At 51.8% G+C, this 24,587-nt stretch overlaps 1 protein-coding gene across 1 annotated transcript in view; it reads left to right on the top strand.

Annotated features, from left to right (window-relative positions):
* The window catches only part of ITPKB (inositol-trisphosphate 3-kinase B), an 83,470-nt gene extending 59,944 nt beyond the window's left edge, over nt 1-23,526 (top strand). The window contains exons 2-7 of the mRNA XM_054168122.1: nt 5,501-5,600; nt 7,574-7,787; nt 11,088-11,292; nt 17,666-17,767; nt 18,152-18,223; nt 22,871-23,526. Of these exons, the coding sequence (XP_054024097.1) occupies nt 5,501-5,600; nt 7,574-7,787; nt 11,088-11,292; nt 17,666-17,767; nt 18,152-18,223; nt 22,871-23,086 (909 nt within the window). The 3' untranslated portion in view covers nt 23,087-23,526. The remainder of the gene's footprint in view (nt 1-5,500; nt 5,601-7,573; nt 7,788-11,087; nt 11,293-17,665; nt 17,768-18,151; nt 18,224-22,870) is intronic.
* The last annotated feature ends 1,061 nt before the right edge of the window (nt 23,527-24,587 follow it).

The raw sequence follows: 24,587 nt of genomic DNA, 5'->3' as shown, positions 1-24,587 counted from the left end.
AGCTGGAAGAGGGGAGATTTGCCTGGGTATTAGGAAGAAATTCTTTCCAGTGAGGGTGGTGAGACACTGGAACAGGTTGCCCAAGGAGGTTGTGGATGCCCCCTCCCTGGAAGTGTTCAAGGCCAGGTTGGATGAGGCCTTGAGCAACCTGGGCTAGTGGGAGGGGTCTCTGCTCTTCCATGGCAGGAGGGTTGGAACTAGATGATCTTTAAGGTCTCTTCCAGCTCAAACCACTCTATGATTCATTTCCATGTGCCAGAAAATTAAGTAAGAAGGTGCCACTCCTCACTGAAGATATTTCTGAAGCCACAAAATGGTCTGCTGCTGGGAGAGCTAATTAGCCAACATTTGCTGATACTGAAACAAGCTTTAAATGAAAAGTGTTGAATTGCATCAGACACCTTATGCACATTCCCTGCTTATACTGCAGGGAATAGTTCCTTTGTGTGAAGGGGTGTAACTTGTCATCAGGGCCTCCTGAGTTTCCTGGGAGGAAAAGCAACCTCTGAGCTGGATCTGGGGCAGAGCAGGGTGCCAGGCTCTCACAGGCAGGTGCAGGCTTTGATCATGCAAAAGAGTTGGAAGCATGCTCAGCTTCCAGCATCACAACCTGGGTGCTCGCTTCCTTCCAGGCAAAAGAGGAGAGCACACATCTGCTCTTCACCAAGCATCCCTTGGAAACACCACCTGCAAAGCTGTTCTTTGCAGTGGGGTGAAAAATCCTTTAGTCTGAGCCTGGGGAGTTCTAGAATCACAAAGGTTGGAAGAGACTGCTGAGGTCCTCGAGTCCAAGAGGCAACTGGCACCACCATACCCACTAAACTATGTTCATAAGTGTGATGTTATGCAGGTAACTCCTCCCTGTGTGCACACCCATGCCTCTGGGCCTGTGTGCAAATAACTCAGAGAATCACAGAACTGGTAAGGCTGGAAGAGACTTTGGAGGTCATCCAGTCCAACAGCTCCCCTAGAGCTCACAATCCCACCACTACTGCTCAGCCACTACCACTACACCATGTTCCTTAGCACCACAGCCATGTATCTTTTAAAATACCTCCAGGGACAGTGACTCCATCACCTCCCTGGGCAGCCTGCTCCAATGCCTGAGAAACCTTCCTGGGAAGAAATTGTTTCTAATTTCCAACCTGAATCTCCCAACTTGAGGCCAACTCCTTGAAATATAACCCAAAAGTTGCAGAAGATCCTGGAGGCAATGCCCTGGGTTAAAGATGTCTCTCCTGTAAATAGCTTTAATACTCCCTTTGTGTCTCAGTAGTGCTGGGCAAGGCAGGAGGCAGCAACCCACTGAGCACAGAGAGGCTGTTTCCTGCACGTGGCTGTGGAGTCAAATTGGAGTGGTGCGAACCTTGTGGCTCTAATTTTCCATGGCCAGCTGCAGAAGCCTGACACAGGGGCTGGCACAGCTGGGAGCCCAGGCTGTCAGCTTTGAGGTGTCTGAAAGCATGCCAGCGTTTGAGTAAAGGCAGACCTCTTGCTGGAAGCTCTCAGCCATCTCCAGTGGCTGTGAAGGATCCTGCCAATGGCTCACAGAGACATAGCATCTCTCTTGAAGCTGTAGGGAAAGGAAAAAGGATGACCTTTGGGAGCATCTCCTTCCCTGGGGAGAATTTCATTATCTTCAGGCCAAGGCGGTAGCAGGATGACTGAGGGCACTGGGCAGCACTGCTCCTGCATGGTGCAGCTTCTGCCTCTCTTCTGTAGTGGGTTGACAACCCCAGAGAGTGGACAGATGAAGTTGTGCAACTCCTGGTTTACAACTGAATGTTTTGTATGGATACCTACATCAAAGAAATAATTGGACCTGGCAGCCTGCTCTGCAAAGTGGGTTGGGCATGCTGGGCACTGACAGGCTGTGAGCTGAGGGCATGGCAGAGCTTCCTTTGGATTAAGCAAACTTTCCCTCATAACACTGGGAGGGAGCTCAGGCATAAACAAAAAATCCAGCTCCAGAAGGAACTGCAGCAGGAGCTCCTCTCTCCTGCAAGCCTCTGTGAAGCTGTGGGGAACAGGGCTGCATGAAGCAGACTTGCTGCTGACCCTTGTGGTGGCGACAACTTGCCTTAGAGTCTATTTCCAGCAAGCTGGAAGTGACTTGAGATGGGCAAAGCCTCCTCAAGTCATAGAATCATTTTGTTTGGATGAGACCTTTAAGATCACCAAGCCCAACCATTAACCCAGCACTGCCAGGTCACCAATAAGCCACATCTCTCAGCACCATATCTGTACATCTTCTCAATATCTCCAGGGATGATGACTTTCCTGAGCAGCCTGTTCCAGTGCTTTACAACCCTTGTTGTGGAGATAATTTTCCTAATATCCAACCTAAACCTCTCCTGGCACACCTCGAGGCCATTTTCCTCTTGCCCTACTGCTCATTACTTGGGAGAACAAACCAACCCCCACCTTGCTACAACCTTTGTTCAGGTAGTTGCAGTAGGTCCTTAAACATGTCCTTCTAACTTGGGGTGTAATAGCCTGGCCAAAGATGTTCCTGAAGCTGAGTGGTGGTGTCTGACTGAAAATGTTTCACTCCAGAGTAAAGGGATAGGGCCATGCTACCTGTCCCTTGTGCAGGTGTGCTCAGTGAGCAGCTTTCTGTCTTGTTCAGCTCAGCAGAAAGGTGATTGTGGGGTTTTGTGTCTCCAGGGGACTCAGAACTCTTACACTGGGGGTGGTGAGACATTGGGACAGGTCGGTCAGGGAGGTTGCTGTTGGCCCCTCTGTGAAGATGTTCAAAGAAGGGCTGGACAGGGCCTTGAGCAACCTGGTCTAGTGGAAGGTGTCCCTGCCCATCAGTTCCATCTGGAACTAGATGATCTTTAAGCTCCTTTCCAACGCAGACCATTCTGTGATTCTCTGAACCTGCTCTGGGAGAAGTGCCAAAGCGGAGCGCATCGCTCCTGGGAAAGCCCCGGCAGGGAGAAGTCAGTGTGGTTTGTTGTGCTTCAGGAGCCGCTTGCCTTCGTTCTGCCTGTGCTTTGAAGTACCTCAAGGTTCTAGCTCTAAAGCCTTAACCACTGAAAAACAAAATCTTGGCTTGGGAAGGCACATTGCCTTGGCGTGCTTCCTGGGACTGAGTGACTTACGATGCTGTGCCGTAAGTGGGGGGGAGGAGGACTCCTGATCCTTGTTTTAGAGGAGGTGGGTCACACTCAGCTGCAGTCCAAACTCCCTCGGAGGCATTTTCTTCCCCCTTTTATTTCATGACATCAGCCAGGGCTTGATGTTGCTATTTTAAAAACAAAAGGAGGGGACACCCCCCCGCGCTTCCCTCCTGCTCTCTGCCAAAAGGAGAACAAAGAACAGCTAAAGCACACAAGTTCTGGCACTCTGTTTGGAAATAAAAACATTCATCCTCATGTCAGGTAGGGAACTGCCCGACCTGCCTGCCAAAGCAAGCAAGGCAGGCGGCAGAGCAAACCCACGGCGCAGAGAAGCCTGGGCAAAGGGGATGCCCGGTGTCACCCTGTGCCTGGGCAGCTGCTTGCCAGACTCCTGTGCTGCTGCTGTACCGCTGCCAAGGCACGCCAGGACGCTCCCAGCCACAGGCAGTCATCCAGGGAAGGGCCACCCTGCTTCTGCAGGGCTGGGAGGTCAGGAAGGACCTTCCCCACCCCCCTCGTCCCCGCTGCAGGGGCAGCCCCTGCATCTCCATGCAACGTGTGCCTGCTGCCTGGCGGGGCACAGGGGCAACCCGATGGCTTTAGACACTGACATCTTTGTCTGGCTTCTTCCTCACCGTTGAAACATGTCAGCAGTTCCCAGCGTGGATTCCTGCGCCGTGAGTTCACCCCCGACAAGCATCCAAACTGCGAGTCGGGGCTGCTGGCTCTTCCCTGCCAGTCTGCAAAGCGTTGCTGGAACATGGGACAGTTCTCCAAACACGAGGAAGAGATTACTTGGGCTTTCTGGAAGGCTCCCTCCCATGCCTTCAGAGCGGAGCAAATGAGGATAATTTATCTGTGGGCTTCCGGCTGAACCCAGTAGCTTGGAGCAGGCAGGGCTAGGCTGCTCCTGCAAGAAGCCATTTCCCCGTTGCCACCGGCGTCTGTTGTTCCCCTGATCTGTCTGCACCGTCGCCTTCTGGGGCTGAGATAAGAGGCTGTCCCCTTGCTTTCTACTGGTGGCTTGTTCCCCAGAACAATCCCGGGAAAACCTCTTGCAGGAAAGAGCCTTCAAAGGAGGCTTTGGTATGTCCACCGCAGCCCTCCTTGCGATCACATCGAGACTTTTGTGCAAGCTGTCTGGCAAGAGGCACAGCCTTTCAGCAGGGAATTGTTCTGTACAGCAGAGTTACAGATGGGCCAAAGCAGGCAGCTCAGCCACACAGGGGTTGCCAGCATAATGGACAAAGCAGCTGCTTTTCAGTGGGGAACAAAAGCCAGGCACTGAGCCTGTGAATGCTGGTGTGAGCCTCTCTTGTTCACCCTGGGAGCTGGAGTTGAGTTTTGTGGCCAGGTTCCTTTCCTGGGAACCCTGTGTTCTGGGCTCCCTTCCCTGCTCTGTCTGTCATGATCTAATATGGGTACCCAAGAATGGGTTAATCTTCCTGCTGCTTCTACAGAGGGACCACACAATCACAGAATGGTAGGGGGTTGGAAGGAACCTCTGGAGAGCAGTGAGTCCAACCCCTCTGCCAGGGCAGGTTCACCTAGAGAAGGTCACACAGGAACACATCCAGGCAGGTTTTGAATGTCTCCAGGGATGGAGGCTCTACCACTGCTCTGGGCAGCCTGTTCCAGTGCTCTGTCACCCTTAAATTAAAGCAGTTCCTCCTCATGTTTAGATGGAACTTTCTATGTTGAGTTTGTGCCTTTTACTCCTTGTCCTGTCCTTAGGCACCGCTGGAGAAAGCCTGGTCCCAACCTCCTGCCACCCAGCCTGTCAGTGTTTCTAAGCACTGATGAGATCCCCTCTCAATCTTCTCTTTTCCAGACCAAATTCTCAGTCTCTCCTCATAAGAGAGATGTTCCAGTCCCCTCAGCATCTTTGTAGCCATTTTCTGTACCCTCTCCAGCAAGTCCCTGTCCTTGAATTGAGGACCCCAGAACTGGACAGAGTATTCCAGATATGGCCTCTCCAGTGCAGAGTAGGCAGGGAAGAGAACCTCCCTTCACCTGCTCTGATGCACCCCAGGATGACATTCACCTTCTTGGCCACAGGACAAGGATGCAGGGAACAGAGACAAAGTAATGAGGATGTCTGGGCTCTCTGCAGCAGAAGCAGCCAAGGGGAACAACAGTGTAATGCCATCCACTTGAGTCAAGTTACTCATGATTTTTGAATGTGAAGTTGAAGCCCAGCAGCTCCATCTTGGCACAGGGCAATGGGAAAAGAGCAGATTTTCTGCCTCCATCCTGTCCTGGCTCTGCTGCCTCCTCCCCTGTCCAAAACAGCTTTGTGCTGCCTGAAGTGACTTTACTGACAGTGAAGGCTGCAAGCATCGCATTCACCTTCATGATTTTTCTTCCCCCCTCAGAGCAAGTCATGGAGGAAGATCAAGAATATGGTGCACTGGTCCCCATTTGTGATGTCTTTCAAGAAGAAGTACCCTTGGATCCAGCTAGCAGGACACGCAGGTATGGAGCATGGGGTGGGGCAGAGCAGTGGTTAATGGGCAGGTTTTGCCCAGCACTGCTTCTGCCTGTGCCATAAATGTCATGGATTTCAGCTCAGAGAATCACAGAGTCATTTAGGTTGGATAAGACCTCGAAAATCAAGTCCTACCTTCTACCCAAGGCCTCCATGACCGTGTCCCAGAGTGCCACATCTGCTTGGTTTTTTGAACACTTCCAGGGACACTGACTCCACAAGCTCCCTGGGCTCCCTGTTCCAATGCCTCACCTCCCTTTCAGTAAAGAAATTCTTCCTAATATCCAACCTAAACCCTGCCTGGTGCAGCTTGAGGCTATTTCTTCTTGTCCTGTCATTATGTACTTGGGAGAAGCGGCCAACACCAGACTCACTGGAGAAGAGCAGATTCAGATTGGATGTTAGGAACAGGTTCTTTATCATGAGGGTGGTGGAACACTGGAACAGGTTGCCCAGGGAGGTAGTTGAGGCCTCATCCCTGGAGATATTCAAGGTGAGGCTCAACAGGGCTCTGGGCATCCTGATCTAGTTGAGGATGCCCCTGCTGACTGCAGGGGGGGTTGGATTAGATGACCTTTGGAGGTCCCTTCCAACCTCCTTTCCTTTCCTTTTTTCCACTACAGCCTCCTTTCAGGTAGCTATGGAGAGCAGTGAGTTCTCCTCTCAGCCTTCTCTTCTTCAGGCTTCCACATCTCTGGCCCAGTAGAGTGACTTACCTAAATGCTACAGAGGGTGATGTGAAGGTGCAGTGCTCTGTGCTTTTGGCCTTCCAGGGCCAGCAGGTATCACTGCTGCTTTTCTTCTGAAGCAGCAGAAAGCAGAGTCCTTCTGGTGAGACCCACACCCTCCTGTTGATCCACAGCAAAGTAGGTGATGCTGCCCAGCATCTTGTGGTGAGACACTGAAACAGGTTGCCTAGGGGAGCTGGGGATGTCCCCTCTCTGAAGGTCTTCAAAGCCAGTTTGGATGAGGCTTTGAAGCATCCTGGTCTAGTGGAAGGTGTCCATACCCCCATGGCAGGGAGACTGGAACCATTAAGGTCCTTTCCAACCCAATCCATTCCGTGATTCTATGATAAAGATGACCTCCACATGAGCCTGGAGACTAAGATATGAATGTACCATGAAGCACCCAGAGGCTGTGAAGCAAATGTGTTGAATGCTGCAGAGCAGTCTCTCTGCTGTTTACGGTGCGACATGGCTGTAAAGCTCTGACACTTGTGACAGATGTGAATCTGGTAGCCCAAGCTTCTAAATGTCAGCCTGTGATGACTCTGTTGAGTGCAGGTACAAATGGTGATTCATAGAGTGGTTTGGATTGGAAGGGACCTAAAGATTGGGGTGGTTCAGTACGGAGAAGAGAAGGCTCTGAGGAGACCTTATTGTGGCCTTCCAGTATCTCAAGAGGGCTACAAGAAAGCTGGGGAGGGACTTTTTAGGGTGTCAGGTAGTCAGATAAGACTAAGGGGAATGCATCCAAGCTAGAGGAGGGGAGATTTAGATTAGACATTAGAAAGAAGTTCTTCCCCATGAGGGTGGTGAGACACTGGCACAGGTTGCCCAGGGAGGTGGTAGAAGCCTCATCCCTGGAGGTTTTTAAGGCCAGGCTGGATGTGGTTCTGAGCAACCTGATGTAGTGTGAGGAGTCCCTGCTCATGGCAGAGGCGTTGAAATTAGATGATCCTTGAGGTCCCTTCCAACCCTGACAATTCTTGTGATTCTGTAAAGATCATCTTGTTCCAGTCCCCTTGCCACGGGCAGGGACACCTTCCACTAGACCAGATTGCTCAGGGCCACATCCAGCCTGGCCTTGAACACCTCTGAGGAGGGGCCATCAACAACCTCCCTGGGCTTCCAAGATGCTGGCTTCCAAGGTGCAGGGCTGCTCTTCTTGTTTTTGGGAAAGCACAGCATGATCCTCCATGCAGAGCAAGTGCTATGCTGTCCCTTGTCACCCTCAGGTAGTTTCAAGGCAGCGGCCAACGGCAGGATCCTGAAGAAGCACTGTGAGTCGGAGCAGCGCTGCCTTGACCGCCTGATGAACGATGTCCTGAAGCCCTATGTCCCTGCCTACCATGGCGATGTTGTGAAGGATGGGGAGAGATACAACCAGATGGAAGATCTTCTGGCTGAGTTTGACTCCCCCTGTGTTATGGACTGCAAGATGGGAGTCAGGTGAGTGCCTTTCACAGAATCACAGCATTTCAGGGGCTGGAAGGGACCTCGAAAGATCGTCCAGTCCAACCCCCCTGCCAGAGCAGGGTCACCTAGAGCAGGTCACACAGGAATACATCCAGGCAGGTTTTGAATATCTCCAGAGAGGGAGACTCCACAACGCCCCTGGGCAGCCTGCTCCAGTGTTCCATCACCCTCACAGGGAAATATGTCTTCCTTCTGTTTCCATGGAACTTTCTATGCCTCAGCTTCCACCCACTGCCCCTTGTCCTGTCATTGGGCATCACTGAGCAGAGCCTGGCTCCAGCCTCTGGGCACTCACCCTTTACATGTTTATAAACATGAATGAGGTCACCTCTCAGTCTCCTTCTCTCCAAGCTAAAGAGCCTCAGCCCCCTCAGTCTCTCCTTGTACAGAAGATGTTCCACTCCCTTACTCATCCTGGTGGCTCTGTGCTGGACTCTCTCAAGCAGCTCACTGCCTTTCTTGAACGGAGAGGCCCAGAACTGGACACAATATTCCGTATGTGGCCTCACCAGGGCAGAGTAGAGGGGGATGTCATTTGGGTTTTAGGATGAGATTCATAGATTGGTAGAATGGTTTGGGTCAGAGGGAACTTTGAAGATCATCTAGTTTCAACCCCCCGGCATTGGCAGGGACACCTTACACTACACCAGATTGCACAAGGCCGATCCAGCCTGGCCTTGAACATCTCCAGGGAGGTGAGATCCATGACCTCCATGGACAGCTTGTTGCAGTGTCTCAAAGCAAATCATGGAATCATAGAATGGTCTGGGTTGGAAGGGACCTTCAAAGGTCATCTAGTCCAAGCCTCTCTGCAGTCAGCAGGGACATCCTCAACTAGATCAGGCTGCCCAGAGCCCTGTTGAGTCTCACTTTGAGTATCTCCAGGCATGGGGCCTCAGCCACCTCCCTGGGCAACCTGTTCCAGTGTTCCACCACCCTCATAGTCAAGAACCTGTTCTTAATGTCCAGTAGAAATTTGCTCTTCTCTTTTTGAAGAGCAGAGTTTGAAGCCATTGCCCCTTGTGCTGTCACTGCAGGCCTTGGTAAATTGCATCTCCTGAATAAAATGCTCTGGACCACACAAGTGAGAACACCAGGCTCACCTGTCTTCAGGAGGATCTAAGCTAACAGTGTGAGGAAAAGAGCCATGGGGAAGCCTGGGAAGGATACACCAGCCTCTCATTCTCTGCTTGTTGACTGTCCAGAGTGCTGGGGAAGTGGTTTGGTGCAGCAAGTGGAGGGGACAGCACTCTGGGTTTAGGTACACCAGAGTGGTGCAGTAGCTTTTTGGGAGGATGGTGACCTGCCTCTCTCTGCCACAGGACACAGCCAAGGGGCAGGGAGCAAAAGGCGTGGGAGATCCTACCCAGGGTGGCAGAGGGGTGGGATAGTCACAGCTTTGGTGAGCTAGAAGCTTTGCCTCTGCTCACCCTTTGCTCCCACAGACACTTGAGGGATAAAATCCCTGTGCTAAGCAGCTTTGTGCCTTTCACGCAAAGTCCTCGCAGTGCTTCCTGATGGATGAGCAACGTTACCCAGGGCCTCCCAGAGAATCAGCTACAGACATGCCAAGATCCTAGGCTGCAGCCACTTGGCCAGCAGCAGCTTTTGGGCTGATGAGGCTGTCCCAGAGCAAATGTGAGCAGAGCTGGTGTGACCCCAGGCAGCTGGCAGTTTGGGAGCAGCCTTGGATCGCCACTTGAGCCTGGGTCTGCTGCAGGCTGGCAGTAGGGCAGGTTGAGAGCCCCCTTGCTGGCCCTGGTGGAGACGCCTGCGCTGCTGGAAAAGCTGATGCTTTCTGTGGGAGGCAGGAAGCTTCTTGGGTTTTTTTCCTTCTCCTGAATTCCCAGTGTGAAACTCAAACTGGTGTGTTGGGCTGTCAACGGGGAAGAGGAGAGGAATACTTTCCACCAGAGGGGTGGAGAGAAGAGCCAGGGGCCCCAGCACAGCCATGTGGCTCCAGCTGGCGCAAACCATGCTGCTGTGGGAAGGAGATGGGACCCAGCACGCATCCAGAGATGACAGCCACCAGAAGAAGACCTGCCTGGGGTGCTCTTGTGGCCAGTTGTCCCTGGGAGGGGTCAAGCCTCCTGCACACATCGCACAGATTGGGTGATTTGTGCACCAGGGTTTTTGGGGCTAAGATAGGCAGAGCAGGCAAGGGGCTAATGTGCCAGGGATTGTCATCATTGCATAAACTGGATGAGTAAGGTGATTCACTACTCTGCTATCATGAGACCCCATCTGGAGTACTGCTTCTATTTCTGGGATTCCCAGCACAAGAAGGACCTAGAACTGCTGGAATGAGTTCAGAGAAGGGCCATGAAGGTGATCAGAGGGCTGAAGCACCTCCCCTGTGGGGACAGGCTGTGAGAGCTGTGGCTGTTCAGCCTGGAGAAGAGAAGGCTCCAGGGTGACCTTACAGCAGCCTTCCAGTACCTGAAGGGGGCCTACAGGAAAACTGTGGAGGGACATTTTACAAGGGCCTGCACCCTGGGGTGATAGGGGTTATGGCAAGCACCTGGCCAAGGCTGCATCCCTTCCTCTGCTCTGCCCTGTGCAGGAAGCTTTCAGCAAGGTGGCCTCATGTGAGAACCTCTGTACAGCAGCCCTCACAGGGTGAGGGATGGGAAAGCACAGGAAGGGCCCAGGAGTGGCAGGGCCCCACCTCTTTCTGTCACCTCCTTTCCCCCAAATCCAAACTGCTCTACACCTCCCACTAGCCATGCCCACCTCTGCAGAGGGGAAGGAGAGAGCAGCAGCCACCACATTGGCCAGATCTTGGAGGAAGCAGCAGCTAATGCTGAGGGCTGGGATGCAGCAACTTCCCTCTTGCCTTCAACTCTGTTGGGTTCCAGGGTATGTGGGCAGTTTCCTAGGCACATCTTGAAAGCCATGTTTAGTTTGTGAGAGCCACTAAGTCACTGTTCCTGTTTGCTGAGCATAGCATTGGAGGACAGGCCCCTCAGGACCATGGGGTGGCATCAGGAGCCTGCCAGTAGGGCAGCAGCAACACTGTGGGCCCCTGTGAGAAATCACCTCCCTTCTGTTGCCAAACTGGTCGTGGTTACTTGATGAGTTGAAAAGTGGTGAGGTGCTAACTAAGTCGGGATCAATAAGCTCACAGTGAGGCTTGCTCCCCTCCTTCCTGTGCTGCCCTATGTCCTGGGGATCATCTCTCCTGGGTATGCCTGATTTCTGGGCAAGGGGCTGCTGTGGGTATGTAGCAACTCTGGCCCTGCTAATGTGTGTTCCCATCCTCATTCCTTGCAGGACATACTTGGAGGAGGAACTGATAAAGGCCCGGAAGAAGCCGAGCCTGCGGAAGGACATGTACCAGAAGATGATCGAGGTGGACCCTGACGCCCCCACCGAGGAGGAGAACGTGCTGAGGGCCGTCACCAAGCCCCGCTACATGCAGTGGAGGGAGACCATCAGCTCCACTGCCACCCTGGGCTTCAGAATCGAGGGGATAAAGGTGAGTGTGCTCCTCAGAGCAGGGACAACAGCTGCTGGGAGCTGAACCAAACTCACTCACGCAGCCACAGGCACGCAGCAGGCTAGCGGCGAGGCCGTGTCAGATCAGGACATCCCTGGTTCCTGCAGCCAAACCACTCTTGTCAGGCACCCGGCCTGGGGCAGCACTGCTCTTCTGAGAGCGCAGCTGAGCTCAAGGCATCAGTGCAAGAGGAGAGTTTTAGCCATAATCTCATTAAATCAGCTGCTTGGTTGGTTTCCCTGACTGTGAGGTGCCAAGTGCTGTCCTCCAACTTGAAGGCTCAAAGGAGCTGTTTGCTTTTGATACTGCTGTGCTGCTAGGCTGAGCCATTAATCCAGAGCCCAGCCTGAACATGTGCCGACCTGTGGCTGGAGCTGAGAGCTTAGCTGCAGTCAGTCAGGAGGCTCTGCTTGCATCCCTGGCTGGAAAAATGCAGCCACTGAGCTTTGTGAAAGGGGGTAAACACAAGCAGCAGCACTTTCTGCTGGCACCTGCAGCCATGTGTTACCTGCTGACTGCTCAGAGCAGTGCTCACCTTTCTGGAAAGACCTGCTGGGATGTTTTTGTGTCACCATTAGATGAGGCAGCACAGAAGTTGTTTGGGTTTTTTGTTTTCTTGGCAAGCAGATTTTGTGGAGAGAAAGAGATGTCTGGGGTGGCACTGGAACAGAGTCAGGTCTGTAACCACAGAGCAGTTGTATTACTAGTAGAAGACTTGCAATGGCCTTTTAATAGCACAGAAATTAGAGACTCCACACCCTCTCTGGGCAGCCTGTTCCAGTGCTGTCACCCTCACCTTAGTTTCGCCTCATGCTGAGGTGGAACTTCCTGTGTTCCAGCTTGTACCCCTTGTTCCTTGTCCTGTCACTGGGCACTACTGAAAAGAGCCTGGCACCTTCATCTTGACACCCACCCCTCAGACATTTATAGACATTAGTAAGGTCCCCTCTCAGACTTCTCAATATTAAACAGCCCCAAGTTTCTCAGCCTTTCTTCATAGGAGAGATGTTCAAGTCTCTTAATCATCCTCATAGCTCTCTGTTGGACTCTCTCCAGTAGATCCCTGTCTCTCTTGAACTGGGGACCCTAAAACTGGACACAGTATTCCAGGTGTAGTCTTACAGGGTAGAATAGAGGGGGAAGAGAACCTCCCTAGACCTGCTGGACACACTTTTCTTGATGAAACCCAGGATGCTATTTGCCCTCTTGGCCACAAGAGCACATTTCTATCCCATGCATAATTTATTGTCCACCAGGACTCCAAGGTCTTTCTCCACGGGGCTGCTTCCAGCAGGATGACCCCTAGTCTGTACTGGTGCCTGCTGTTTTTCTTCCCCAGGTATAGGACTCTGCACTTGTCCTTACTGAACTTTATGAGATTCTCCTTCACCCAGCTCTCCAGCCTGTGCAGATCTTGTTGGATGGCAGCACAGCCTGATGGGGTGTCAGTCATCCCCCTCCCCAGTCTGGTATCATCATCAAACTTGCTGAGGATACACTCACTCCACTCATCCAGGTCATGGTGTGAGCAGTGGGTTTTATAGTTTCTTGTTTCCCGAAGAGGTGAGGCAGCCCTTTAACTGAAAAATGTTGAGAAGTGCTGGCCTCTAGGAGTAATCCTCCTCCTGCTGCTGCTGCTCTAGGGCTAACTAATTTGATCAAGGCTCTAATTACTTTAATTCTCCTTAAATCCCTCAGCTTCTTGATTATTTTCCCCTAAGCTAAGGCATTAGCAGTTCATGCTCTTCCTGGCTGGCTTTACTTTCCAGCAGAGCTGCAGAGCTGGTCTTGTTGTATCCCTATATTTACCCTATGTCTGGGCTCGAGGGTCTGTATTGGGGAAGGTGCCTTCAGTGACCTGAGCTGCTGCTGAGCCCTCTCAGGGAATTGCAGCAAAGTATTAGTATTTCATGCTATGTCTCCCCATGTTTTCATTCCTGCTGTATCTATTTTCCTGGGAAGAGCAAAGGTCAATCAGGCCTCTGATTGAGGCTGGAAGCTGATCCAGGAGAGCACCTTGCTGTGCAAGGGAAGGGCAGGACTTGGCCCTGGGTGTTTGGGCTGGAAGGAGGCACAGGGGAAGGTGAGAAGCAGCAAAGAGAATCACAGAGTTATTTTGGTTGGAAAAGACTTCTAAGGTCATTGAGCCCAACCATCGACCCACAACCACCATGGCCATTAAACCCTGTCCCAAAGTGCCATGGACACAGGTTTCTTGAGCACCTCCAGGGATGGTGACTCCAACACCTCCCTGGGCAGCCTGTTCCAATGCCTTTGGGACTACACAGGCAGGTGAGGTGAACATGCAGCTCAGGGTTGGGAATGAGGATGGGGGCCCTTTCCTGGCTGAGCTTTCCTTTTCCCAGGTAGCCATGAGGATCCAGTTCTTCCTCTTTAAAATGGAAATGTTCCTCTGCAAAAAGCAGTAATGACTCTAACTTCCTGGAGTGACTTGAAGCTCTTAGGAACAGCAGCTATTAATAAAATTACCTTAATAAAAGTAACTTGAGTGATCCTTGGTGACCCAGTGGAAGCTTACTGGAGCTTGCTCCAAGAAGTTTCATTATTTGGTGTTCTGCTGGTTGAAAAGTGAAAGAAACAGAAAATAAAGGATTTTATTGTTTTTTTAATTAGAAAAGGAAAAGAGTGGATGGTTTAGAAGCCATGAGCACCATCCCAGGCCAGACACAGTGCCAGAGGGAGCGCTGGCTGACCTGAAACCTGCCTCGGTGACACTGGTGCAAATTGGAATCACTGGTGGGGTGGAGGTTGCAATAGTCCTTATCAGCCCCCCTCACATTTCTGCTGTGTGGAAAAGCCAGCACCCTTGGGGCTTGGACACCTGTAAATGTGGCAACAGCATCTGGCTGGGCAAGGAAAGGGTGGGAGGAGGCTAATGACAGGAGCAGCGCTATGGATAGGCTGGTTTGGCTTTCCTGAAGCCTGGATCTCCTTATCTGAAAGGCCACCTGTGATTTTCATTTATTTTTAGGAGCACTTAGAAGTCCATCTCCTTTCTTGGATGCTTTGTGTAAATCTGAGCTATTTACATGTGAAGTTAATGCTCTGGCACTTCTCCAAACTGATATCTATCATCCCCCAGGGAGAGGGTGGGTGGATTTCTGAGCTGCCACATCACGGTCCATGGTGTAGTGTCCTTCCACGATATGTCATGCACATGTCACCAGAGTGTCTGATGAGGCCTTCTGCTGCTGCAGCCTACTGCCTCAGGAGAATAGAATAGAATTAACCAGGTTGGAAAAGACCTTTGAGATCATCAAGTCCAACCTAACACCCAACACCATCTAATCAACTAAACCATGGCACCAAGCACCCCATCCAGTCTCTTCCTAAACACCTCCAGGGACAGTGACTCCACCACCTCCCTGGGCAGTATATTCCAATGGGCAATCTCTCTTTCTATGAAGAACTTCTTCCTAACATCCAGCCTAAACCTCCCCTGGCACAGCTTGAGACTGTGTCCTCTTGTCCTGCTGGTCCACCAGCAGGGAGGTCTCCAGCGAGAAGGTTGTCCCTGGCCCTTGCTGGTGCAGGCTCTGCCAGTCTTTAGCCTTGCTTTTGTGCCCTGTGGCAGCACTGGTGCAGGGGCAGAAGATCATAGAATCATGGAATGGTTTGGGTTGGTAGGGACCTTAAAGATCATCTAGTTCCAACCCTGCTGCCGTGGGTAGGAACACCTTCCACTAGACCAGGTTGAGCAAGACCATGTCCAAGCTGGCCTCCAGAGATGGTCAGACTGGGTCCAGAGTGGTTTAAAGCTGGGTGCATCAGCTGCACCCTGTGCAAAGAAAGCTTTTCCTGGAAACTAAGACCTTTCACACCTTGCTTTTGTTACCACCTTTATTAACACCTGCATGAAACACAACCTGGAAGTTGTAAGTGTGCTGTGTAATTCATCCCAAAGTGCACATCAGGTGTGGGTTTGGGTCTGGACTCCCCTTGCTCATCTTGCAGCCAGGGTGCTTGGCCTTCCCTCTGACTGGACTGGTCACCATGCCCACAGCCAGCCTCTGTCTACACATGTCCCCAGCCCAGGGCACTGCTCTGGATGGGTCTCAAAGTGCTGCCACCAATCCTCAGGGCAGGTGATTTCATTGTGCTCTTTTCCTTCCCCAGCTTCTCTGCTTCTTTGTCCTTACCTCATCTTCCCCATCTCACAGGATGTCTTCTTGGCCCCTGTCCCTTTGCTCTATTGTGTGCAAATGAGCTGTCCAGAGCGGTGGGATGGAGCTCTGCAAGTGGAGCTGTGAGCAGGAGCACGTGTGGTTTAAAATAGCCTCTGTATCCAGGAAGCCAGCTCAGCCTGCCTGACCCACAGCTGCTCTGGACAATGAAATGTGCTGCTCTAAACATCATGAGTCCAGCAGTTGAGGGGAAATGGAATAGAATAAAATAGAATTGTTTCAGTTGGAAAAGACCTCTCAGACCATTGAGTCCAACCATCTCTAACAGCACCAAGGCCATCAAACTGTGTCCTGTGCCCACATGCTTCTTGAACACCTCCAGGGATGGTGACTCCACCACCTCCCTGAACAGCCTGTTCCAGTGCCTGACCACTGTTGCAGGAAAGACATTTTTCCTAATACCCAGCCTAACCTTTTCCTGGCACAGTTTCAGGCTATTTCCACTTGTTGTATCACCTGATACTAGGAAAAAGAGACCAAGTCCCACCTCACTCCAACCTCCTTTCAGGGAGCTGTAGAGAGTAATGAGGTCTCTCCTCAGCCTCCTCTTCTCCAGACTAAACAACCCTAGCTCCCTCAGCCACTCCTCACCAGCCCTGTTCTCCAGACCCTTCATCAGCTTTGTTGCCTTGCTCTGGACATGCTCCCAGCACCTTAGTGTCCTTCTTGTAGTGAGGGGCCCCAAACTGAAGCCTGTATTCGAGGTGTGCCCTCACCAGTGCTGAGTACAGGGCAAGATCACTTCCCTACTGCTGCTGGCCACACCATTCCTGATCCAGGTGAGGATGCTGGTGGCCTTCTTGGCCACCTGAGCACACTGGTGGCTCATGTTCATTCAGCTGTCATCCAGCACCTCCAGGTCTTTTTTCTGCTGGGAAACTTTCCAGCCACCTACAAAGCTGCCCAGAGGTTCAACCATGAGACTCTGGGTCAGGGCTATGTGCCATCCCCACAGTGGAATAACCACCCCTGTGGTTGGCCAAGCAGGGATGTGCCTCTGGGGAAGAGGCAGAGGAGTGCACAAGGCTGCTCACTACATCTTGGTGACAGCTTGCTGCCTTTCAGGCTTTATGCTTCATGGAATAACAACAGACTACTGAGGCAAGACAGCTGTGGGGCTTGCTCCTTGCCTTCATCTCCTTGCTTCAGTGGTTTGTGGAGGACTTTATGTGGAGAGGTGTTTGTGCGTGCTGCTGAGATGTTGCCTCCATCCACACTCAGTTGTGTCCTGCCATGATCACACGCAGTTTTTCTCCACAAGCAGGGCAGGGGTGCAGCCCAAGCCTGGTGTCAGCATTTGTCATCAATCACAGCAGTGGTAGGAAGCCATTCTGGCATGGTGTGTCCAGGAATGGGGATCTCCAGCCACTGATGGGTACTGGAGTCCATGCAGTCCACAAGAGGCAGCTTGTCCACATTACTGGTAACCTCAGCAAGGACGTGAAGGTGCAGGCCTGCTGTTTGTGTAAGGGGCAAAGCAAACGGAGCCATGGGGTTGTTGGCAAGGCAGAGAGCTGCTACCTCTCCTCACCACTCACAGGACTGCAGGATCACAGGATGTTAGGGGCTGGAAGGGACCTCCAAAGATCTTCGAGTCCAACCCCCCTGCCAGAGCAGGACCATAGAATCCAGCACAGGTCACACAGGAACACATCCAGATGGGGCTGGAAAGGCTCCAGAGAAGGAGACTCCACAACCTCTCTGGGCAGCCTGCTCCAGTGCTCTGTGACCCTCACAGTGAAGAAGTTCCTCCTCATGTTGAGGTGGAACCTCCTGTGCTGTAGTTGATATCCATTGCCCCTTTTCCTGTCACAGGGTGCAAGTGAGCAGAGCCTGTCCCCTCCCTCTTGGCACCCAGCCCTCAGATATTTATAAACATTTATTAGATCCCCTCTCAGCCTTCTCCTCTCCAGACTAAGCAGCCCCAGGGCTCTCAGCCTCTTCTCACAGGGCAGTGCTCCAGTCCCTCAATCATCCTGGCAGCTCTCTGTTGGACTCTCTCAGAGACTCCTCCATAGACAGGTCCTTGGGCTGCCAGAAAGGCCTGGGCACTGTCTACTCAGGGCTGTGTGTGGCTGCTGAAGCATTCATTCTTGCCCTAGCTTCTTCTCTTCTCATTTCTCTCCTCACTCTCCCTTCCTTTCAAGAAAGAGGATGGCACTGTGAACCGGGACTTCAAGAAGACACGGACAAAGGAGCAAGTCATGGAGGCCTTCAGGGAGTTCACCAGGGGAAACCGCAATGTTTTGGTGAGTGGGGGATGCCCAGGGGGTGCCAGGGGAAGGCTCCTCTTGCAGAGACTGCCGTCAGCTCATCAGCTCCCTGCCCTCAGGGGCTGCAGCCTGAGCAGTCTGTTTTAAAAAAGCATGGAAAATGGCAAAGAGAAATGTCATCCTGGCACAGGGGTGAGAGGGGAGCAGCGGAGGGCTGGGAGGGGACAAGTCAGGGTAAGAGGAAATGGCCACAAGTTGCACAAGGGCACATTGCTGACCTGTGGAAAACTTGTTGTCCACCAAGACTCCCAGGTCCTTCTCCACAGGGCTGCTCTCTAGCAGACTGTATGCAGCAGATGTTTCTGTGTGGTCTTCCTGCAGCACTAACCATTGGGGGGGGTGTTATTTTTGTCCTTTCAGAACAGTTACCTGAACCGGTTGAAGGGTATCCGTGCTACCCTGGAGACATCCCCTTTCTTCAAGTGCCATGAGGTAATGCTTGTGTCTAAACAGATCTGCCTGGAAATGAGAATGGTCTCATCTTCACTATGAGGGTGGTGGAACACTGGAACAGGTTGCCCAGGGAGATGGTTGAGGCCCCTTCCCTAGAGATATTCAAGGTGAGGCTCAAGGAGGCCCTGGGCAACTTGATGTAGTTGGGAATGTCCCCTGCTGACTGCAGGGAAGTTGGACTGGATGACCTCTCGGAGGTCCCTTCCAGCCTGGTCCATTCTATGATTCTATGATCTCAGCTTGTCCAAGGAGAGAAGAGAAATCAAAGTCTGAGGCTGTAAATGTCTAACAATTTTGAATGTGTTCCCATATCCATATTTCCATATCCTTCTTTATCCAGTATGCCAGTGGCAATACAGCTGATGACTGCTCATGCATCTGTCGTGAGCTCAAATCTACTGAAGACCAATGTCCCTAGGGATTAGAAGTGATCTAGGAGGAATTTGGCTGCTTATGGGTTTATATGACTGGGAAAAATCCTTCTTGCAAAAGTGAAGGGGATTTCTGGAGAGAAATGGCTCTCTGAAGGTGTGTCAGGTATCATCTGGCTGCCAGTTGCTCTATCTGATCAAATAAGGTTCCAACATAGCCATAAATCTCAGGTTGCCCAGAGATGTTGTTGGGGCATCATCCCTGCAGACATTCAAGGCCAAAATGAATGGGGCCCTGTGCAACCTGTTGTAGTTGGAGATGCCCTTGCTCACTGCAGGGGAGCTAGACAAGATGACCTTTGAGGGTCCCCTCCAACCTGATGCATTATATGAATTGCAGCCATCCCTAAACTGCCTTTGCCAAGCTGCTTGGGGCAGCAGGGTAAGGACTCTTTCCTTGGATGGACTTTCCTCCAGAAAGGAGACAATTATCCAAGGGCAGGGACACCCTTCATTAGAACAGGTTGCTCAAGGCTTCAGTCAACCTGGTTGTTTTATTACAGAATCACAGAATGTTAGGGGCTGGAAGGGACCTCAAAAGATCATCCAGTCCAACTCCCCTTGCCAGAGCAGGGTCACCTAGAGCAGATCACACAGGAATGCATCCAGGTGGGTCTTGAATTCATCTCCAGAGAGGGAGACTCCACAACCTCCCTGGGCAGCCTGTTCCAGTGTTCCATCACCCTCACAGTGAAAATAATGTTTCTCCTGTTCATATGGAACTTCCTGATTTAGCATTGGCCACTGCATCTACTTAACAAAACTTAAGAGCATCTATCCTTGGCATGCGTTGTCTATGGGCAAAAGAGCCTCATAGGAGTCCTTGAGGGAGCAGTAGTAAGAGCCCACTGTCCCTCAGGTGCTCATGGAGGGTCCTGCTGGGACCTGGTGGCATCACACAACATTAGGGGTTGGAAGGGACCTTGAAAGCTCATCCAGTCCAACCCCCCTGCCAGAGCAGCATCACCCAGGGCAGGTCACACAGGAGCACATCCAGGTGGGTTTTGAATGTCTCCAGAGAAGGAGACTGCACAACCTCTCTGGGCAGCCTGCTCCAGTGCTCTGTGACCCTCACAGTGAAAAAGTTTTTCCTCATGTTCATGTGGAACCTCCTCTGCTCCAGCTTGCACCCACTGCCCCTTGTCCTGTCACTGGACATCAGTGTCAGCTGAGGCCACACCTTCTGACAGCAGCGCCTGGAAGGCAGTTGGAAAGGAAATGTCAAACCCGAGGGGTTCAGGTCAGTTCAAGGCTGGAAACAAAGTGCTCCCTGGATCCAAGTGCCAGGGTTTCACTGGAAAACACAGAAACAAAACAGCCTTTCAAGGAGGTTTTGAAAGGAGTTTCCACTCCTCACAAAAATTAAAATAAGAGCAGCTTTGACTTTCCATCCCAATTTGAGACAAAGTGCAGCATAAGGTCTGCCAAGCTCTGCACACCCCTCCACGGGGCCCTCGCTGGGCAGGGCTCTAAGGAGGAGCTGCAGGAGAACTCAGTGACCCAGGACAAGTGAGGGAAGAACATCAGCAAAAGGCTTTCCCTTAAAGTTGAAATGCTGTGTCCTGGCCAAGGGAGGGCTATAAGAGCTAAGGAGAAGAAGAGCTAAAGCTAAACATTTCTGGCAGATGATTGGTATCTCTGGACCTTGGATGTTTTCCCAATGTGCTGGAGGGGGAAGTCTCCTCAGAAATGTGAATTCACAACAGCTTTTGCAAACAGTGTGTGTCCCCTTCAAAACACTCTTCTGAAGGCAAACCTCAAACCAAACCCTGCTGATAGCATGGATGTGGGAGTCTCTTGTATTAGAAATGCTGTGTCCAGCAGGAGCAGGGAGGGGATCGTCCCCTTGTACCCAGCTCTGGGGAGGCCACACCTTGAGTGTTGTGTCTGGTTTTGGGCACCTCAATACAAGGGAGATGTGGAGGTGCTGGAGCCAGGGCAGAGGAGGGGAACAAAGCTGGGGAAGGGCCTGGGGAATAAAGCTTGTGAAGAGTGACTGAAGGAGCTGAGGCTGGTTAGTCTGAAGAGGAGGCTGAGGGGAGACCTCATTGCTCTCTACAACTACCTGAAAGGACACTGTAGAGAGGTTGGTGCTGGTCTCTTCTCACAGGTAATTAGTGATAGAACAAGAGGGAATGGCCTCAAACTGCACCAGGGTAGCTTTAGACTGGACATTAGGGATTTTTTTTTCCCAGGAAGAGTTGTCAGGCATTGGAATGTGCTGCCCAGGAAGGTGGTTGAGTCACCAACCCTGGATGTGATTAAAGGTTGTTTAGAGTGGTGCTTGGAGATGTGGTTTAGGGGTGAACTTTGCAGAGGAGGGTTAATGGTTGGACTTGATCCCAGGGGTCTTTTCCAACCAGAATGATTCTGTGAATCTGTAACACTTAGTGCTGCTGGTTTGGAGGACTGACACCAGCTGGTTGTGCCCAAAGCTGTGCATCTCCACGTATCTGCATGGCTTACAGATGCTCCTAGGTCTCCGCACTCAGCATCCTGTCTTCTAACAGCCTCTGCACTCTGGTCACCAAGGTCCTTGTTTGTGACAGAAGGGCAAGTGAGTTTGTAAACCACCAATTCATGTACATCAGGCATAATTTGGAAGACAGTCCTCAACTGGACAGCTCTGAAACACAACCATTGGTGCTAGAAGTTTCTGCCTGGAGGAAGAGGCTCAACAGAAGAGCACAGTGGTACATGGCTTGACACCAGTACATGTTCTTCAAGCACTGGAAAGCCACAGTAGAGCTGCTGCTGCATGGCAGCTTAGCTGGGACTGTGAGCCAGGATGGGCCAGGGTGTTGAGCTGGAGGTACCCACCCTGCTGAGCACCTTTGCTCCATGGGTGGTGAGAAATGGGCTTGTGGGGTCTCATCCTGCTGTGACAAGCCTTGAGACATCTCCTGTCAATGTACTTCACCTCCCTGAATATACTCATGGGCTTGCCCAGGCCAATACTTGCTGCAGGACATTCCCAAAAGCCAATCAGGATAGGAAAGAGCCCTTCAGGGCAGGTGCAGCCATGTGAACCCGTGGGAAAAGAAATTCAACTATGTGCAGTGTGCATCCCCAAAACACTTTGAAAGCCAGGAGGATCACAGAATGTTAGGGGTTGGAAGGGACCTCATGAGATCATCCAGTCCAACCCCCCTGCCAGAGCAGGATCACCTAGAGCAGATCACACAGGAATATATCCAGGCAGGTTTTGAATACCTTCAGAGAGGGAGGCTCCACAGCCCTCCATGGCAGCCTGTAAAGGAGGATGTCCTAGAGGGAATCTGGGTGCAATTGGATGATGTTTCAGGCAGGAGACAACACATTGCAAGTAACTGGTGCTTGGGAGTGTGCCTATCCTTGTGGTGATGCCTGGTGAGTGTGAGCAGCACAAGCCAGTCACAAAGTACTGGCCTTGGAAAAAAGCTATCCAAAGGCTGAGACAATTCATCTCATTCATGTCTGGCAGAGCACTGAGACAAGCTGCCCAGAGAGGTGGTGGAATCTCTCTCTGGAGACTTAAAAGGCATCCCATGACATGCTGATGTGTGATCTGCTTTATGTGATCCTGCTCTGGCGAGGGAGTTGGACTCAGTGATCTTCAGAGGTCTCTCTAACCCCTTCCATTCTGTGATTCTCTGATTCATTCCATCCTTGAGGGCCCTGACTCAGTTTACAAAATGACTTCTCTGTCCTTCATGTCTACATTTTTCTGATCCCCTCCCTCTGCCAGGAGCTGGGATTTATATGAGTAAATCAGCTTGTCTGAGTACTCCATTTGCATGCCAGCAACAGGCAGAGCTTGCTTCTGTTCATGCAAAATCTCAGTGTCTTGCAAATGATAGAACAGGTGATAGAATGAGAGGAAGTGGCCTGAAATTGTGCCAGGGGAAGTTTAGGTTGGAGAGTAGGAAAATAATTTTCCTGCAAGAGTAGTCAGGCGTTGGAACAGGCTGCCCAGGAAGGTGGTAGAGTCACCATCCATGTTCAAGTAATATGTGGTCATGGCACTTTGGGAGATGGTTTAATGGCTATGGTGGTCTCAAGTTGATGGCTGGACTGGATCACCTTAGAGATCTTTTCCAGACAAAACAATTCTATGACTCTGTGAAATGCAGCCTGAGAGAAGGTGTCTGAAGGCCCCAAAGCTGGCTGAGAATGAGCAATAGGAGCACTACTAACTGGTTTTTCCTCTCTGCAGGTGATTGGGAGCTCCCTCCTCTTCATTCACGACAAGAAGGAACAGGCCAAAGTCTGGATGATTGACTTTGGCAAAACCACCCCGCTGCCGGAGGGACAGGTTCTCCAGCACAATGTGCCCTGGGTGGAAGGGAACAGAGAGGATGGCTACCTCTGGGGGCTGGACAACCTCATTCAGATCCTGACAGAGTTGTCTCAGAGCGAAGACTTGCATTGAAGCCCCACATCTGACTCTGCCACTACCCTAACCCTGTCCCCGACTGACTCTTCTGAACTGCACTACAAGACACTTTCCAGCCCTTGCCCTTCCCATTTGATAGCTCTACTCTCCCTATTTAATGCTGTTTTGTTGTGGGTTTTTTAGATTGTCTTCATTTGTTGAGTGTTTTTTTTCCCTCCTCTCCATGTAAATAGAGAGCTAACGTGCCAGAACAAGCTGAACTTGAAACCTTGGCTTCACAGAGTCACTGGGAACACACAGCTGTGCCAGCCAAGAGCGGCCCAGGGGGGTTGCTTAGGCAAGTTGTGTGCTTTGCCTACCGTGCTTTTGTCTCTTGTGCAGCCTGATTTGAAGAGGCCTGGTGGAGGAAGGAGCCTCTCCCTGTGCTGGGATTGGTATCTTCAGCCTGAAAACACTCAGTGGCCATGCCCACGACCCTCTGGGCACCCCTCTGGTGCAAGATCTGGAGATGCTGAAGAACACCGGGGTGGGAGCCATTTACTGGTGTCTGCCAGCACTGTTCAGCCTAGGGAACTACCTGTGCTGAGTTCTTAAGAGATGCTAGAAGGATGGATTTGGGTTTTTCTTTGTGTTCAAGACATCCCATAGAGGTTGCTCAGCAATTATCAGGTGGCACTGGAGGGTGAGCGTTTCCCTCCTGCTATGGGACCCTGTGCTCAGGTGTGTGTGTGGCACAGGTATGTCTGGCACCAGGCACGGCCAGGTTATTCTGACTCACATCCCCCATACTGGGTGGTAACACTTGGAGCTCTTCTCTAAAGACCCAGTTTCCCTGCTAGGAGCTGCTTCCAGGCCTCCTTAGCTGAGGTCTCCAGCTCTTCATGGGGATTAAAGACTTTGGGCAGAGCTGGGGGGAAAGAAACATAGCTTACAAAGGACTACCATGAGACCTAAAGCAGCCATCCAGGTTGATTAGTCTTTTTTTTGGCAGCAGCCAAGCACATGCCTAGGGGTAGCACCCACCAGTGCCCACACTTGGCCCAGGGCAGCCCTCCCATCTGGAGCACTTCCATCGTTTTTATCAGCAGCAGGTGAAGGGTTCCAGCAGGAAAGCAGTTCTCGAGGTGGCTGGGCTGGTTGAGGTTGCCGGGTCAGTCGTCTTGTTCGGTGGAGCAGAGCTGGGGTCAGGCATCCCCATGCCGTCCCCTATTCTTTTTTCCCTGCAGAGCTGGCCTCCCAGGCTGCTCCTGCGGCCTCTGTGCTCCTGCAAAAAACACCCAGTTCCCTATTTAGGGCGGAGGCTATTTTTTAACTTCCTGGAACATTTGAACTCAGCGGCTCGCCGGCGGGGGAACTGGCTCGCCGAAGGTCAGTCAGTCAGCCGGCGAGAGGATGGCCGGGAGGGGAGGCTGCAGGGCGAGCTGGAGAATCTCTCACGTGGAGGACAGAAGGAATGTGCAGCACAGGAGGTGGGGCAGGAGCTTGGCAGCTGGCGACCACAAATGTCTTACTTGCTCCATCCCCAAGCCCACCCGCG

This window comes from Dryobates pubescens, chromosome 2, assembly GCF_014839835.1.
Source record: "Dryobates pubescens isolate bDryPub1 chromosome 2, bDryPub1.pri, whole genome shotgun sequence".
NCBI lineage: Eukaryota > Metazoa > Chordata > Aves > Piciformes > Picidae > Dryobates > Dryobates pubescens.
The sequence above is the reverse complement of the archived record's forward strand: the minus strand, read 5'-3'. Positions and strand labels throughout refer to the sequence as shown.